We start from the raw sequence: 18,689 nt of genomic DNA on the forward strand, positions 1-18,689 counted from the left end.
CAACTGCTTAGACAGTAAGTTAATTTTCAACCATTATCAGCTCAAGGTAAAAAGCTTTGGTTTGCTTTTTTTAGATCAAATTACTCAACTAGGATATTTCGTAATGAATGTAAGGACCAGAAAATACTTGGTTTTCTTTGGACGGGTGGGGGTCCCCTTAATTGAAGTACTTGTGTTTATTAGATCAACACATATTATAGAAACCATTAATCAACCTTTGGAAACAGTTTTTTCTGAATGGGTTGAGCATGTTGGGTTTTTAATGAAAATCGATAATTTGCGCTACATCTTGAGTCTACGTGCTGCAGATTCTGATGACAGGAACCAAAAAGGAATATATGAAAATCAATTACTAAATCTGATGGACCTATTATGAACAGACATCAGCTACAGCGAGGAAGACCAATATGGGAAGCTCAAATTTCCATCAATGTCTGCAATACTTCTGCTGGTAAAGCCTAGATTCAAAATTCAAGTGGATTACACCTGAGTGACTTCTGATTCTCTCAAACAGCCTGATTTAAACTTTCCTAGCCTCTTTATCTGTATTTGGGTGGTGGTGGGGGTTAACCACTGTAGTGGTCTAGAACTCAATTATTTTTGCATTTCTTTCCTAATTTCTAAGCAGAAGTTATTGTGCTAGAACTTCATGAGAGTTTAGAGGTAGATCACTTTAACAAGGAGAAGGAGAAACTGAAATCTTTTGCGTCTTGGGGAAAAAAAATAATCTATAGAAACCTCAGGACAGAAAGCATTGCCCTTGTAGTCATGACTGATTCAGCAAAATACTTGAGCACCTGCCCTAGTGAATACATGTAGGTAATTCAGTGTTGCCAGTGGTCCCACGAGTAGACACTTGCTTATGCCTTCTGCTCAGATAAAGCTCACCTCATCCCAGTTGCTTAATTTGCTTCTGCAAACAGTGTATGCCCCTCTATTGTGCCTGTTATTCAACCATCAGTGAGGCCACCACTCAGAACTGGGATCCAAAGAATTACCTGTTGGGGGTGTCTTCACCCCTCGGCTATTTGGGTCATTGCTGAACAGGTGAATGTGGAACAACTTTCAGCCTGGTTTTGCAGAGCAGTGTAACCGCATCAGGATGAGACATCCAAGCAGGTTCACCATTTTTCAGCAATTTCTGCTGGGAGGAACCTCAGGCCATGGAGCCAAGGAGGACTTACAGTGTGTTTCAGATGAACACAGAAGCAAGTCCCAGGGAACATGGTGGGCACCCACTGCTAAATCTACAGACCACCATTTTTCAGCTCCCTGAAGCTTATTTCGTCCTTGGTGTTTCATTTTGTTTTTCACTACAGTGGCACAGCTGCAGCAGCAAGCGTGGAGTCCCCTCCCAGGTCTAGAGCCAAGAGTGGCAGGAAGGTCATTCCCCTTGGGAAGATGAGAACTGGGACTCCGCATCAATAAAAGGTAAGAGGCTGAATCTCCCATCCTCTCCCACTGAGCTTTTGCAATAAGAACTCCTCTGTCTTAATTACTCGTATTCATTCCTCTGTTAGGCTCTTACTGCCAAAAATTATCTCGGGCTCTGAATCCAGTTTTCACAGAGTGTGACCTGCTGAACCCTTTCAAAGGAGCAGGTAGTTCAATAAAGGATTTAGATCTGTAGACCTTATGTGGCTGTCAGTGTCTTCTTACAAGCCCTGCAGGTAGGATTTCATACTCGCCTGCACCCAGAGATTCCTGTTTAGTTCTCAGTGTGTGCTCCACACCCATGCTTTAGGTAGCTCCTGCTTGGTGTGTTAACTCTACTCACAAGGATCCCAACCTTCTGTGTATTCCGAACAGGGAGAACAGAAGACTGGATTTCACCTTGAGAAAACCTTACTGAATCTACTATTCAGTGAATACACATTTCACAACATCTCCTAGAAAGTTAGCATGGTCTAACAGTCAAAGCTTACTGAAAGCAACCACCTGCTTGATGCTGAGAAGTGTTATTCACATCTATTTAGGAAAAAAAGAAAGAAAATTTGCTTATGGTATGGCATTTTTATCAACCTTTTTTACTTACCTTTACACAATGGTATGTTGCATTAGCAGCACAGACCAAGTTATTATTAGGCCAGCCATCCAAATCAGAATCTTCACCACATATGCGTCCATCGCCAGCATAACCTGTCCTACATTCACATTTATACATAGGATCACTGAAATGGCCCAGATAGATGCACTCTGCAGACTTATGGCAGCTGTGTGTCTTGTCCTTGCAAGGATTCTCAGGTTCACAGACCTGTAACAGACAGAGCATACTCACTGAAACCTGGTGATGCTTGCAGCCAGCTGTGTACACCTCAACTTTGTCAAGACCAGGCCAGTTACTTAGATGCCTAAAAACAGGAACTTTGTTTTAAGTGTGGTTAGTAAGCCATACTGCTCTGTCAGTTCACAACTCCAGACAATGCATACAGTGAAACTAATTAAAACAAACCACAGGAAAAATTGGACATTATTCAAAAAGCAATTAAAGTGATTAATATTTTGAGAACTCTATCTGCTTTCTTCCAGATGTCATTAATCCCCAGAAATTAACTGCAACAGAAAGTAGACCACACTTACCTCTTTCCTTTAATATTTGACCTGTCAGTATGCAATGACTATCTTATTTTCCTAAATCAGAGATCCTAATGAATTCTCACATTCCCGTCAAGTAAGTTTTTGTTACTTCTTTCTTATCGCCTTGCTTATTTTCATTGACAGTATCTGAGAATCTTACACAGATGTTTTACATTTAGACTTCACATGTTGAACTAACCACAGTTTCAACAGCAACAAAGAGAAGGCATCCCATGACAGCCATTTTACCATTTACTTCTTCAATATCATTTCCACTTCCTTCTGCCCTTCACCACTGATAGGTGTTGGCCCGATGGAGTTTAGGGAGTGAGAAACCCAGACATATAAGTCTGATGACACTCACATAAACAGCATTATATTTATGGGGAGAATGATCCTGATTCTTCAGTTTCCGATCCCCAGAGTAGGTATGTATACCTGAGAGAAAGGAGTGCAAAGCAGGGGAATGCTTGCTCCTGGCATTTTACATTCATTTGGTGCAACTGTGCAGATGCCTAGAGAAAACAAAACCCTTAAAAAAAACCAAACCCAAATTCAGTATTTTGTTACTCAAACAAAAAATACCTTGGAACAGCGGTTATCTATTTCAGATTATCTTTGTTTGGTACACAAGTTTATCACATGCTTTCATTCACTGATATTTTCAGGTGAGAATTACTCAGTTTCAAAGCCACCAAATTCTCTTTGGCATCACTTACTTGCTTCTCTGTCTTGGCAACTTCCAGCCCTACCCCATAGGGCTGGCTTCCTTTATAGCGTGGAGGACACGGCAAGCAGTGGAAACCTGGATTTGTGTTCACACAGCGATGGACCTGATTCACCTTAAAGCAAACATCTGACACAGCTATACACTGCAGGAAAAAGAAAGAAGAAAGCAATCAGATAGCTGTGTAACTCCTAGATAATGAAAATTTCACAGTGATTTCCTGGTGTTAGTGGAAACAAAGTCAATACCTCATCAAGATCCTCACAGACAGTACCATTGCCAAGGTAACCTGCTGGGCATGGCCCACATGACCAAGACCCATCAGGGTAACTGTTGCATTCTGCTCCAGGAAAGCAAGGATTTGACAAGCACCCATCTGGCAAAGACACATACAAGTGTAAAGTAAGTTAGGAGCACAAAAGGCATGTCAAACAATTTAAGAAATAGGTATTCTCTGTTCATTATCTTAAATCACATGTGATGCAACAGACTCCTATAAAACCCCTGAGAATTAGGGTTATTAAATGCATTTCATATACTATTGATTTAATGTAAAAATAGTACAGATTGCTACATCCGGTTGAATACATTACAGCATACTGAAGCCCTGTTTAAGAAACAGATCCTTGTTCAGGAGAAGTCAGTATTAAGAATATATATAAAATCCCACTGATCTAAACAGCAACCAAAACAGTTAAATGTGCTTTCCTGAAACAAAGATATAATTAGTAGATTTCTGTAGTGTCAATTTATAATTATCCATTAAAGAAATAACAGCAACAAAAATTAGTCAGACTGAATAATAAAGAATGACTAAACACCAACCAATTGGGCAATCCTTCTTATTGCACATATCATGTTGCTTGGTATCTCCCACACATGGCTTTCCTCCATACTGTGGCTCTGGACTGTTACAGAGGCGAGACCTCTCACGAATTCCTCCTCCACAGGTAACAGTGCAGGCAGACCATGGAGACCAAGGACCCCACTGGCCATTCACTGGGTATGCAGAAAAGAAGAGAAAAGCATCACAGGTGATACACTGGGGACAACGTCCCGTGTCAATGACAACAACGCTTTCTTCAGATCCCTGACTGGAGACAGTTTCTCACTATGCACATAGGAAGAAAGATGCTGGCAAAGCCTGACACTGAGATAGCAACAAGTATGGTGCCTTCAAAGCTCCATGCGAAGCTTTCATTTTCTGCAAAAACCAGAGTGTGACCACAGGAAACAAACTTCTGCAGAGTCAAACATGAGCTCAATGGCTTTTTTTATGACAACAGTATGCTCAGTAAGATTGCAGCTATTATTCTTGTTTTGTAATCCATTCACCAGTGTATTTTCAATGGTATTGCTTGACACAGTATAAATAACTTATTTCAGTGATTCTTCTGAATGTTTTATATTAGTACAATTCTACCGATCCTGTTCTCAACAATCCCAAATTTTCTTGAAATACAAACATCTTTGAACCAAACTCTGTGTTTGTTCTTGGTACTGCAAAAGAACCCATAAGGGCGATGGTGTATATCCTTAAATACATAACCTTTTCACTAATTTTACATGCATGGGTAGATAAAAAAACATTTTAAGTGTGTATAGCTATTTAAGTACTACTGTGTTAGAAGCCTGACATCAGTTTCAGGTTCATATCCTGTAAGTGGGGGAAAAAAAAGCTGAACAGAGGAGGGAATGAAGAAATATATACAAAGGGAAAAAAGTAAGGAAAAATTATGTGAAAGGGAAGTGAGTGGAATGAATGGTTTCTAAAAAGGTTTAAAAGTGTAGATGAGGAAGAAAGAATTATAACAATTAAATGTGCTTAGTAACTGTAAAATGTGTATGCAACATGGCTGTCAGGGGACTGTATGTCTATTCCTACCATTTACACCATCAGCTTCCTTTTAGACAGAAAGTGTTTATATTTTCGATATGCAGAAATAAATCATTAGGCTATAAAATGAAAACTTCTCAAACTCTTCATGTTTAAAACCAAAACATAACTTGGGAGGTTTACAAAACCTCCGACTGCACTGTTGTCTTCATTTTAAAAGCACCCTTGTGTGTCATTTCACCCCTAAGCTACAAATTGTATTTTCCAACATAGAAATTCGCTGTATTTTAGAGAGATTTAAAGAGAATTTTGTATTTAAAGAGAAGAAACTCAGCTCTAATATTGTTGCATCACCTTGGATTCAAGGCCACAGACATACCTGGACATGGAACCTTCTCACATTTCTCTGTTTCACGCCCATTTCCCACACAGTTTTTCCCACCCATCTGGGGGATAGGGGAATTGCAGAGGCGGATGCGGGTGATATTTCCTACTCCACAGGTAACTGAGCAGGAAGACCAGGGAGACCAGTGACTCCAGCCACCATCTTGACGTACTGTCAGAAAAAAGAGCAAAACTCAAGGAAACAGCCCACTTGCAGCAGTAATACAAACTCACTTGTGAAGTTAACCTTCTAATAAGCCTCTCACTATGCCTGATGAATGTCCCATCTCTTTCCCACCACTGCCACTTACAAAGGCCAGCATGTCAGCTCAGGCATTCAAGTACAGCTTTCTTAAGATTTTCAGTGACCAACATATGACTAACACGGATGACAGATATTTCACTTAAATATCTGAACTTGTTCCAAAGAAACAAATGCTTGTTTAAAATGCACATGTGGACATCTAGCAGCTTCAGCAATAGCCTTAGGTACTACAGTAGCATGGATATAAGTTACCTGCAATACTATTACCTACAGTTCTGCAGATTATGATCTTCCTAAGTGCCTTAAATAAAAGCAGTTTGATATTTTGCAAGCCTTCTATGATTACTGTATTCTTAAAGACTACTAAGCTAATGGAATGGGCCAATAACCATGAATAAATGACAGATCAAAATGTGGCCCCATGTATCACGATTATGAATTGAGTGTTGTTGAATTGACTTCAAACAAGAGACTTCAGTTCATAATGCTAAAGATCACCCATTATCTTTTTTTGTTTAACAGAGACGAAGCCAAAATACACATAACTAGTAAATTGTTAAAAAAGGGAGAAATATTTGAAAGGGGGAAGATGACAAAGAATCTAATGACAGCTACTTTAACGATGCGTATATGAGTGTTCAAATGCATACTGCACCAATATAAGTGTAAGCATTCATAGGAAATCCAGAGTAAGCTTGTTTTTGATTAGAGATGTCTGAAGGAGCTTTAAAGAGGGAGAAATTTTATTACTTACTGCGATGGTCGCATTTCTTAAAGCTGCACATCCTTGTCTGGATGTGTGGGCCTGTACAAGCACTCCTGGTGACATCACATGACCTTCCTCGCATCTGAGTCCCAGAGCCACAGGTAACTGAGCACTTGGTCCAGTCTGACCATGGTGACCAGCCTTCCTCACTGTCATCAGCTGCAGAGCAAAAGGTAAGAAAGAGTCACTTTTAATACTAAGCACTATTATCCCATTCAGAAAATTTTCACTTTTCTTTTTCTTTAGAACGTATACTTGGTCCTTTAGATGTCTCTTTTTCTAATTTTGCTTTCCCAAGCTGCCACTGATGTTAGGGAATTAGAGTTTAATGTAATGAGAGGTTAGCCCAGAAAAGAATCCTGAATCTTCATGAAGTGCGCAGTGTGTTTGCATGAAGCACTGACCTTTGGAGGAAGAACATCTTATCTCCAGAATGAACTAAGCCACAAACTCAAATCCCAACCGCCTTTGACTTCAGAATATATGTCAGTACGATGAGATGTGGCCCCACCTCTGAACACAACATAACAGTGAACATGATCAAGAGCACATCATAACAATATGCCCTATGCTCTGAATAAGCAAAATAACCTCTAAATATATTCCAATGCATTTTCATTTAGAAAATCTAAGCAATCATTTTTTTTCTGTAACAGATCTGTCTAGTACATAGCGAAATGTATTGAACCCACACTGAAGTAATCTAATCAGTGAAATTATTAAAACTACTGTCACTCCAAAGTCTAATTCACAGCCTGAAATGTTGTCTTAAATGTGGAACAAATTAAGGTTCGTAAGTAAAGCATTACACCAAAAAAGGATATATGACAGAGGGAAAAAATAAAATAGACGATAAGAATGACGTAAGAGAGGAAAAATAATGTGAACTCATAATAAATGTTGCATGAAACTACGTGAAACTTTTGATCTGGAACTTAAACATATTCTGCAAGGAGACAGGAAGACATCCTAACCTATATTAGTCTGTTTTAACCGGGCAGTATGGAAAAGAGAAAATAGTGCACAGTACTACTGCAAACCAACAAAAATCAGAATGCCCAGGCTTGGAAAACACAACAGGGGAAGAGCATGCTTATAACTTTTAATGTCTATACTTAGCTAGGCAAGTTATCAGCTTACTTCAACAATCAATAGAAGCACTGAAAAGAAACCAACTCCTCGCGTAGGTAACTTAAAGCAGCCAAGTGACTTCATATGATCTTTGTATACATATAAGTTTTGTATTTGATCTTACCTGCCTTGACCTCTTACTTGTTTTGACGTTTTCAACACACTAGTAATGATTTTAAATATTGCCAAAGAGTATCTTTCTCTTTGGCTAAATACTCACTATGAGAGCAGACTGGACAGCATTCACCTTCAACAAAAGATGGATCAGCACAGGAGACTGCTGGGCAGGTGATTTGATGGCACACAATTTTAGAATCCTACAGGCAAAGAAATCAACTTACTGACTTATGCTCATATACAGAGGCAAATCAAGGTGAGCATCTGGGGAAGTTTCACGTGTGGAAATTCTTTCATTTATTCTAACTTCCATGGACATGGACACTACTTTTTAAAAATATCAGTAATTCTAGACCAAGCTCTGTGTAAATGTGACCTGACCTCAATAGCTGGGCTGGATTAATCCATTCCTGCAGAGAAGAAGAATGTTTCCAAAACCTTACCTGGCAGGTGCACTTGGTGCAGCTATCTACAATCCAGCTTTCATTATCTGCAAAGACACGGCCATCCTGCCAGCAAACTGACTGGTTCTTCAGTGTTTTGTTAGGCCCAATCAATTCCCACATAATTTGGTTCTCTTCAGACTAGATGAAGGAAATGAAAACAAAATGTATACTTCGTAAGAAAACTGTTTTAAATAAACAAAACTGAGACACTATTGGATTTAATGATTCCATTAAAATAGTGTATTTTTACATATTAATGTACATAAAGAAGACTATCTCAGGTACAGCAGTTCTTCAGAAAATAGTACAAAGAGTCATGCAATACTAAGGGAAATCTGTTCTTAGTGGTTTTGCTTTCCTCTAGTACAGCTCATCTTTAGATGGGAAGATTTGAGTCCTGTGACATATCACGTAGTAATAAACTTCCTTCAGAAATAATTAACTGATTCAGAATAAGAGGGGCAGACCAGTAAAACGTCACCATCATACTTCAGCTATGAAAATCCCATTTATTTACTTACAGTTTAGGTAACCTGTGATGTATTCATAAATGGTATAAGCATGGTAACAACACTTTAACAGTACACAGGCGAGGTTGGGTTCATTAGCTTTCAATTCCCAAACCTGCAGTAACCTTCAAGAGGATTGATTTCTCCTGTGTATGAGTGCATGTGGTTTTTTTACACCATTTTTTGTGCTCTTTTACACCTAGTCTGGGAAAACCAAGCCTTCATTAAAGTGTTAAACACAAAAACTATCTACCTAGTCACTTTGAAAATGTAGGTCATCTCTATGTTATGTAGCTATACCAACAGGTATACACGTGTAATGCAGAAAACTCTATCAATTGCCTCTGTTGTAAAAAAAACCAAAAACCAAACAAACAAACAAAAACAAACAAACAAACAAAAAACCAGGAAAGAACGCTGCACAGCAGACCTCTTTCACTTCTTCAGACTTACAGGTACCTACCACTTTTTGAAGGTTATCAGCTAAGTTGTTCACCACGATGCGAAGGCCAGTAAGCTCTGTGAACATCGTTCCCAGCTCCTCACAGGAGCGGTCACAGAACTCGGCCTTCTCTGGTTTCTCACCCACATACTCCGTTGTGACAGCAGGGCTCAGGTGAAGGATTTCAGTGCTCTCATTGATGGTGTTCACTTCAGCTGGTAGCAAGAGAGGGAAAGAGAAAAGTAGCATATACAAAATTCTTCCACAGATTACAGATTCCTGCTGAAATCACAGGTTGGCACGCATGGGTAGGGTTTAAACACATCTATTTTGGCACAGCTTCATGATAGATTATACCCATGAATAAAAGAGAGGGGTTATATGTCAGCTGGTTCCAATTATAGTCTTTCCCTTCTCAAAATTAAGAGCCAAGCTGTGCCTCACACGGCCCTCACTTTAAAACATTGTTGGCACCACAACACATTAATTTATGAAGAAGGCATAACAAAAAGACACAGTATCAAAAAAGCAAACCAATTTTATCCACTCAGAGCCATGAAAGGTTTCAGAATTTTTATGACCTATGACATTTCTGTGATGCAGAGAAAAAGGCAGGAGAAAGTTTCCTCGCAGAAAGTCATTGTCCTTGTTCTGCCCATAAATTCCATGGTTACTTGGATCAAATTTGGACCATTATGCAATTTATACCAGACTCTGAGCTGCTCTATGTTGCACTACCTTGTGTTAAACTAAGAGGAGCTGTTATAATGACAATTTAATTCCAAGTGAAATGGAGCTCAAGCTAGTATCAGGCTGAATATTTGATTTGTCATGGCAAACACTCCTACATCAGGTAGATCGTAATTAAAGCAGATCTTTGCATGAATTATACAAGGAGAACTGGACATGTTCTAATATCAGTTTAAAAGACCTCACTGTCTATAGCAAATTCTTGAAAAATAATAGAAGAGAAAGCATCAACAGTAATTAATAAAAAAACAACATGGGTAACTAAATAAAACAGTCTTTGTTCTCTTAAGCATTTAAATCTCCATCAGGTAAGTATCTTATGGAAGCTTTCTCTAAGGACTCTACAGTACACTGAAATTTGGTATCAGCTATACAGAAATCCATGCTGTACTCTCTCAATAAAGACTTGCTTACCAGATTTATAATGTTGTAATAACTCAAGGTTACCAAACAGAAAAAAGAAGCAAAGGATATAGGAATTTAAAAAGAAGAAATCAGCACCAGAACATGCGCCATAAAACATATGCTCCAAAATATACCAATACCATTAAGTGTTGACAAGTCACAGAAGGTAGCAATCCTTCAAAAATTCTGAAGGCTTGATTTGATACTTGACTATACAATGTAGAGTGTTATATTTAAATGTACAAGCAATGAAGATGGGAGAAAAATATTATTCATTCATTTAGAAGGCTAAAAATAAACGAACAAAGAACCAACACATAAGATGACATTAAGTGATTACTTCTCAACCATACTTAAAAATGATTGGCTTGATGTGCTTCTACATTAGCTATGAAGTATCTGCCGCTAGCCAAGGTCTACAAAAAACTGTCTGCAGTATTCCAGAGTTGAAGTAATTGTCCAGCTTCACTTACAGGACGGGAGAAAACCGATATACCACATAGCAGATCAGAACTCTCTGTGTCATAACTGTTTACTTCAGCTGCTTTTTGATTCCCTGGAAAGAATGCAATTTTCCTACCACATTGAAACACTAGGTTTCTCAGATTTCCTCATAGCACTTCACAGGTCATTAATTTCATATTTTTCAAGCCAACATGGAGTATGTCTTGACCGGAACATTCTGAGGACATTAATAAAGCTGCAATCTCAGCAGGAAACATAAACCAAAACTATGTTAGAAGAACTAAATCCACACTTCCTACTGGTACTTGGCACTGACTGAAAGAAGATGCCTGGGGATCACTGGGAAATCAGTTCTCTGCCGTTGGCTTCCTGCTAATTTCCTAAGGACCACATGATTATCTTTAAAATGAGAAACCAGAAGAGCAGAATGTGCATCCTTTCACATATGTAAATGTCATTCTGTTGATCTCTCTGAAGAGATTTTATAGATGTGCCTATTTAGGTGTGTTTTTGTCATCTCTCCTACCCAACGCTGTGTGTAAGTCCTCTCTAAAGTATTTGCAGCCAACACACTACAGAGATACTTTCCTACCCTCAACCCAACAGCAATCCCTAGCTACCATTTCACAACACTTCACGTTCTTATACCAGGATTAAGGATGCAGTAGGAAAACACAGCCCTGTCTCTAAAAAAGAAGCAGGCCTTTTGTGTCCTCAGAGCTGAGGGCACCTCAGTGGTAACATGTTATGGGACGCTCACATGTAAATACGGCATCTTAGTGCCTGTACCTCAGCTCAATGAGTAGGCCATCAAAATGGGAAAATATATACCTTGTGGTCAGTAACATATTGCCTGTGGCTTTTCAACTGTAATAATTAAGCTGGATAGGCAATGCCAGAAAATCAGCCATACACGTAACAAGTCTTTCAAGTAATTTCAATGAACTCAAGCCATAGTGTTCTATTAGCCCTCTTCTGTTGTTGCACGAGTAATTTCCATCTTTTAGTGTTCTTGGTGTTGCAAAGTAAAAGTAAAAATGCCATAAACTGAACTATTTGCTAAATACTTTGCAGGAAGGATAAAACAAAAAAACCAACCCATATCTGTATAATTTATCAGACCTGAAAATTTAACAGTTGACAGATGTGATAAAAAATGCATTAAGAAAACATACTCTTCAGCTGTTGCAATAGATGATAAGAATTTCTCCTAAGGTAAGTCTCAGCTCGCAGAACTCAGTTATCCCTTTAGGCTCCCATTGGCTTCCTCTTCATAGTAGAAGTACAGTAACATCTCATTTCTACTTGGTAATATTTCAAAACATTTAGTCACACCGTTGCCCTTTGTGGTAATCAGCCAATAACAATGGAAAAGACTTGCAGACACTGTCTTTTGTTGGTTTTGCTGGTTCAGTCTGTCTATACCTAGGGATCGCATCCGCTTGACTGAGACTGTTCTGCCTGTGACTGCTGAACGTGCCCTCAAGGTTCTACCTCAGCTTCTGGGAATTTTGTTTCCATTGGTAAATGAAGCAGGATAGCTGAACTGCAGCCTTCCTGAAACCATCCTTATCTTTTATTCAGGTTACAATTAGACCTAAATACGTGTCCTATTTTCCCAGAGCAGATTGGCTCCTCAAGAATTTTCTTCCAGTAACAAAGTTGAAAAACAGTAATTAGTAGTTTCGAGTACTTTCTCAGTAGTTTGACTACCGAAAACAGCTTGGCTGGGAGAAATGACAACTAACAAATGAGCGCACGCCTTCTTGCCTGTGCCATCTAAGGCCACTTCCATTCTAGCCCACCTGACTTGTTTCTAACACTGTCACACTTGTGTCTGACGTCCTGCACCAGGGGCACACCTTTAGCATGTATGAAATCACCAACCAATATCTTTTATCAAGATTTAAAAACAGACTAATGAGGACAGTTATTTTTTTCTGTGCATATACATATATACACACACCCTTGTATAGATATATACATATGTATATACACACACATTTATATGTCTTATAGAGACCTTTCATTAAAATATCTCAATACTCTGGCTGCCTTTAAGACCTGCTACTGCTTATTTTCTGGGTTTTGCATAAACAAGGAAAAAAGTTGAGTACAGCCTGCTCAACTAATTTGCTCCATCATGTGTTTTACTGAAGTGACAGAAATAATGGCATTTCAGAGGGCAGAAGTTTCAATTAAACCATGAAGTGCTGACTGCCTTGTGCACCCACATTCCTCTGATGGACTTAGTTGTCTCTGATTCTTGACTGAGCTCTTGCCAGTTACAAACACGGGAAAGTAAAATAGCCAGCACCCCTGTGAGCTCAAGTACAAAACCTTAGTGCATACTTGACAAATTTTCATAATTCTTTCATGATGAATCCAATATACTCCCACACACAGAGGGCTCCCCTCCTGGTGAAGTCAGCATGAACTGGACTAACAAGAACATGTCAGCTTGTCACATACATGCTTTCCATACCTCTCTGTTTTTTTTTTCTTATTTTCCTTAAATTGTTTTGATTAACAATGCTTTGGGATTCAAACCCAAAGTCTTTTTCAGTCAACAAACTTATTGCAAAGGAATTCAGTATCTTCAAGACTTGCAGACTTGTTCATGGACCCATTGAGAGTCGAGAGCAGAATTCAGAAGCAACATTACCAGTCTTGTGTTCAAAGAATCATGGACATCTCGTGGAATAATGTAGCTATTTTCATACATATGCATTTTCCCTTCTATTTCTATTAATTTCTTGCTTGGCAGGTTTTCTCCCAACTTAAAAACAGAGGCTCAGAGTTATAAACCTAAGCAATAACAACTACAATGGTAGGCTAGAGTGTAGAAATGGTATCTCAAGATAGCTAAAAAATATGTTCTTATTACCAGCAAAAATCAACTCATTCTCTTTTTCATTTCAAAGGGATCTGTTGCATGGGTTTAGGACAACATGTCACCATTGACAGTTCTCATTTTCAGAGTCAACTGAATAATATTAATGAGGTAAAAAAGCCTTACTTGACTGGCTTCTCTGGCATCCTTTTCTACGCAGAACATCCTCTATTGAAGTATCAAAGATTAACTGAATATTTTGCAAAAGACCCTGCAATATTAATAAAAAAATAATTAAAAAAAACCAGTAAGATCACTTTGGGAGTAACTAATAACTGATCTGTCCCAATCTCATGCTATTGACTGGATTCAGCCATAGTAAATATGTAAAAAACAATCTACAAGTCATTAAACCTGACACACAATGAAAAAAATGTGTTTATAGTTTTGTTATATACTATTTCAATACTATAAGCAACAAAATTAGGTATGTTCTGAAATAAGTCATAATAGAAGTTATTAAACAGCTATGGAGATTTGAGCTCATTTCCATAGTGCACATTTTAGATTGTAGTTCTACAAGATATTTGTCATGAGGTCAAAGCCAGCTTTTGAAGTTCCTGCCCCATTGCACCAGCATCCTCAGCCAGTCATTCCCATGCACCATACTTGGCTGCCTCACTTGTGCTGACACTACCCTGAGACAACACTATAAAACCTGACTGTTCTCTGTTCCATTAAAAAAAAAAAAATAAAAGAAGAAGAAGAAAATTACTTTAAAACCAGATTACTTCAGTGACCCGCTTAACAGCACAGCTCCAGAACCAGCACAACTGATGGAGAAACTCAGTCATGGAGGGAGGAATGGAGAGGCTGTGGGCAAGAACTTCTGGCTTCCCTTCCAAAACTGGCCACCCCGTGGAACCACACTCCAGCATGTCACACCCTGGCTGACAACTAGATGGCACAACAGGATGAGAAAGAAAGGGCCTCCTGAAATTTTTGAAGCCATGAGTTCCAGTTTGACTTCAGCCCTGACTGGAAAAAGAGCCACCTTTAAAGCATTTGGGACAGATCACATCCCTGTATGAGGCAGGAGGTTATTTTCACTTCACAAGAAAACCAGAAAGTCTGTAATTGCTCCATTTTAAAACAAAAGAGAAAAAAAAATAATCAATGTTTTCCACAAAAACAAAAAAGATCTCATTTACAGGACTAAATGATCTAAACATATTGTTCTAATCTCTTTTTTGGGTTTTTTTGTTTGTTTGTTTTTTAATAGAAACAAAAGTTTATTTAGAATTGCAAACTAAGATATTTTGTTAGGGGATGGACCAACACCACATGCTTCAGCTCCATTAAAAATTATTTTTTTCCTTCCACTTTCAAATAAAATTTAAAACCATTGACAGTCTCAATATGACTTGAATAGATATTCAATGAAAAAATAGTTCTTCAAGAAATTTCCACAGAATTCTACAAATCACCACAAAAACGCAACATGTTTAGAAGTCTTACGTGTGGAAAAGGAAATAGATGCTTACATAGGAAAGACCATAAACTGGTTTTGTGCACTTTTCCTGGACCTAGACTTTGCTTTACAAGTCCTTTGCTTTCAGGAACCCCAAATTCACTCAATGTAGATCCAGCAATGAATAAAAACACACTCTGGAGAAATTCTGCTTAGGAACACTTGTGACCCCACCAAATCCAGGAGACATCAGGAGAACAAAACTGCACCTATTGCATCTTCTTAAACTACTTGCAGTTACTTTCTTACCTCACCAGAGACCCAAGCTTCTCCAGGTTACCTACCCTGAAATGATTCTCCCGAATGGACCCTTTCGCCACATACATTCTGCTGTTCTCTGCTTTCAGTTGCTCATAGAAAGGCTCCTCCAGGATGAAGCTGTCAATGAGGTCACAGCCAACATAGAGATTGTAGTTCTCCCCTGTTATTTGCACAGTGAGGTTCTTCCACTGTGAATCGGCAAGGTCCACATCTTCCAGGGAAATCACGTTCTGGAAGCCATCCACCCAATAGATGAGGTCCAGGGTGTTGGCCCGGCCATTGGAAATGATCTCAAACTGCCTCTCACTGATGCCAGGACCCTCTAAAGCAAGGATAGTGCCTCTAGATTGCCTGTCCTGTCTCAGGGTGGCTGAAAGGATAAAGCCCTCATTCTGCCGTATGAGTCTGACAATCTTTTTTAATTTCTCTGGTTTACATGGAGGTATATGGTCAAACCGAATGAAACGATATGCTGGGATAGTGGGGTCTGGACCTCGAAATAATTTTGCTCCAACTGTCTTTCGGTTTATGTTACTGATCTGAAGTAAATCAAAGGTAGTCTCCTCTTCCTTGTCACCATCTGAAAAAGTTAACAATGTGTGACAATGTGTCTATAAAAAGTCTTATAAGAAACAACTCTGCATACTAAGTAACAGCAATTATATGACAGATGTAAGGATCAGCAGAGAAAACCCAGTTCTTTCCTACTTCCACAAACAGAACTGTTCCTATGAGCATGCAAGTGAATCATATTTTCCACTTGTCATTTTCATTTACTTATATATATACATGCTGTGTGCCACGTGTATACCTACACATGGATTCACGTAACAATGTATTCATTAGGTATTTTATATATATATATATAAATAGATAAGGAAGTTGAGCCAATTTCTATATTTTGACTATCAGCTAATAAAAATAAAATTATGAGAAAGCATGTGGTCACATGACAACAGGAAGCAATAGATTTGCTTTTTAAAGATTCAAGCCAAGAAGTCAGATGTAAATGAGAGTCTGGCACTATGCCAATTTACATTCTACTTATATTTGATTTATAGAAGTCTCTCTTTACCTCTGCCTTTTTTTTAAATGTTCACCCCACTCAATGATTCTGTTTGTATTACTTTCACCATACAATTCCACTGCAGAGGAAAGTATAATAGCAATTATTTCTGAGATTATATACATTATGATCAATAATTTTTAAAGAAAGCAATTTTGGGATATTTTTGGGGAAACTTCATTTAGCAGTAGTAAGATGTATCTACCAAAAATACCCCCAGCAACTACTATTCCAGGCAATTCTAAAAAATCATATATGCTTATTTTGCCCATTGTAGCTCAGGTAAGCCAGTGTTTTATACCAGCTTTTAGGAGTTACGATATATATATAGTTAAGAGGTGTCAGAACTTACCCTGAGCATTTGAGGAAACCCACAGGGTTATCAAAACAGCAAGCCACAACAGCCCACTCCTCTGCAGCATAACTCCTATGAATAAACCAAAAAGTAGATAAATATTATTTCCCTAATATTTACAACTACAAGTACCTCGCAAAATGCCACAGGCAGAACTCTCATTATAAGCAACTATACATACAAAATCAGAATTTATATCTTGTCTGATTCTTGTAATACTTATTCTGGGGTCATTCTTGATGTCAGAAATAAAATGTGAAATCTAGTGAAGAGCAATTCTGGAGGATAAAGCTCCTTTTTTATGCAAGTGTCTTTAGTAATAAATAAGGAAAGACTTACAGAAAATACACGCTATGATTTTCTCCCCACTATTTCGCTAGCTGGCATAGGGACCTCATGACACTACACACAATACAGCTCATTAGCAGCTGCATCTTTGCTTTGGAGCACAAGGTCTGGCTGAAACTCCTCGCAGGGTGATGGGATCTGGCTAGATTTTGGTTCTGAGCACCAGCTGTACTCTTCAGTACCTTTTCCACTGCCATCACACAAACACCTCTCTGCCTCTCCTGTAAATATATATACCACTTACCTACTCTTACAACCCTCTGTACCAACCACAGCTGGATAATGAAGTGACTTTTAACGCGGTGCCGGCTTTGCCCCGAAGCACTATGCAGTTACAGGCTGTGTAAGCGCTCCTCCATCCGTGCTTGCGCTCTCAACGGATGGAGCAGATGGCGCTCCCTGGGACCTGCAGTCATCCATCCATCCATCCATCCATCCATCCATCCATCTGCACGCTGCCGTACCTCTTCAGCGCCGCTAACTCCACACGCTCTCCTAAGGATGCCAACTTTTCCTGGCTAAACTTTCTTTTCCCTGTAGGGAACCTACTGCCCGTCACCCCGAGGTACCACCGCTACAGCCAGGGACCGCCAAACGCCTGGAAGCCCCTGTCACCTCACACAGCCCGCGCCCGCCCGGCGGGACCCTGCCCGGCTCCGGCTCAGCCCCGCCGACACGGCGGGCACGGCTGCGGGCAGCGCACGGCGCAGCGGGCGGGTGCCGCACACCGGCCCCGCCGAGCCCCCCCGCCCCCGGCAGGTCCCCTCGCCTGTTACCCCGAGGACCCGCGGGGGACGGCTGCAGGAGGCTCCCACCCGGCTGCCCACGGCGACCTCCGGCCGCAGCGGCCCCCGCCACCTCCCCCGAGCCACGGCCGCCCCCGGGAGGGGCCTTCCCCCCCCCCCCCCCGCGCCTCACCTGGCATGGGGGAGCCGACGGCGCGCTGGGGCGAGGCCGGTGGGAATGGAGCGCGGTGCCCTACCGCTGTCGCCAGTCCCTCCGCGGCCCCGCGCCCCGCGCCGCCGCCTTTATGGGCTGCGGGCCGGGCCCCGCTGTCAATCAGCGGCGCCGGGGCGCGCCCCCGGCTCGCCCCTCCGCCGCGGTGACATAACCTCCCCGCCGCCCCCTCCCCACCGGGCGGCCCGCGCTCGCCTACCTGCGGGGCCATCCCGGGCCCGGGCCCTCCCCCGCACCGCCCCGCAGCCGCCCGGCCGCCCTCCGCGGGCGGTGCGAGAGGCGGGCCGGGCGGCGGGGGCCTCCCCGCGGGGAGCGGAGCGGCACGGAGGGGCGGGCAGAGGCGGCCGAGCGCGCCGTCGTGCCCCGGGTTCCGCGGGGGGGACGAGAGCGGGTGCCCCAGCGTGGCGGAGCCCCCGGGAGGCGGCGCCAGGCCCCGGCAGCGGGGAGGCGAGCGCGGCCGGGACCCGCCGCCGGGGCCGCCCGAGCCTGGTGCCCGCGGGCGGGAAGCGGGGCCCGG

General features: G+C 41.0%; 1 protein-coding gene across 2 annotated transcripts in view; it reads right to left on the reverse strand.

Moving 5' to 3' along the window:
• The window catches only part of THBS2 (thrombospondin 2), a 34,399-nt gene extending 15,971 nt beyond the window's left edge, over positions 1-18,428 (reverse strand). The window contains exons 1-13 of one of the 2 annotated variants that reach the window (XM_055811095.1): positions 18,372-18,428; positions 16,865-16,939; positions 15,470-16,026; positions 13,841-13,925; positions 9,223-9,416; positions 8,248-8,388; positions 7,908-8,004; positions 6,545-6,715; positions 5,521-5,697; positions 4,130-4,303; positions 3,553-3,680; positions 3,297-3,449; positions 2,036-2,254 (exon numbers count right to left, since the gene is read on the reverse strand). In XM_055811095.1, coding sequence (XP_055667070.1) covers positions 2,036-2,254; positions 3,297-3,449; positions 3,553-3,680; positions 4,130-4,303; positions 5,521-5,697; positions 6,545-6,715; positions 7,908-8,004; positions 8,248-8,388; positions 9,223-9,416; positions 13,841-13,925; positions 15,470-16,026; positions 16,865-16,934 — 2,166 coding nt within the window. In that variant the 5' untranslated portion in view covers positions 16,935-16,939; positions 18,372-18,428. Of the gene's footprint in view, positions 1-2,035; positions 2,255-3,296; positions 3,450-3,552; positions 3,681-4,129; positions 4,304-5,520; positions 5,698-6,544; positions 6,716-7,907; positions 8,005-8,247; positions 8,389-9,222; positions 9,417-13,840; positions 13,926-15,469; positions 16,027-16,864; positions 16,940-18,133; positions 18,249-18,371 lie in introns of those variants that run through there. The other variant, XM_055811094.1, reaches the window with a different exon arrangement.
• Positions 18,429-18,689: the final 261 nt, after the last annotated feature.

This window comes from Falco peregrinus, chromosome 7, assembly GCF_023634155.1.
Source record: "Falco peregrinus isolate bFalPer1 chromosome 7, bFalPer1.pri, whole genome shotgun sequence".
NCBI classification, from domain to species: domain Eukaryota; kingdom Metazoa; phylum Chordata; class Aves; order Falconiformes; family Falconidae; genus Falco; species Falco peregrinus.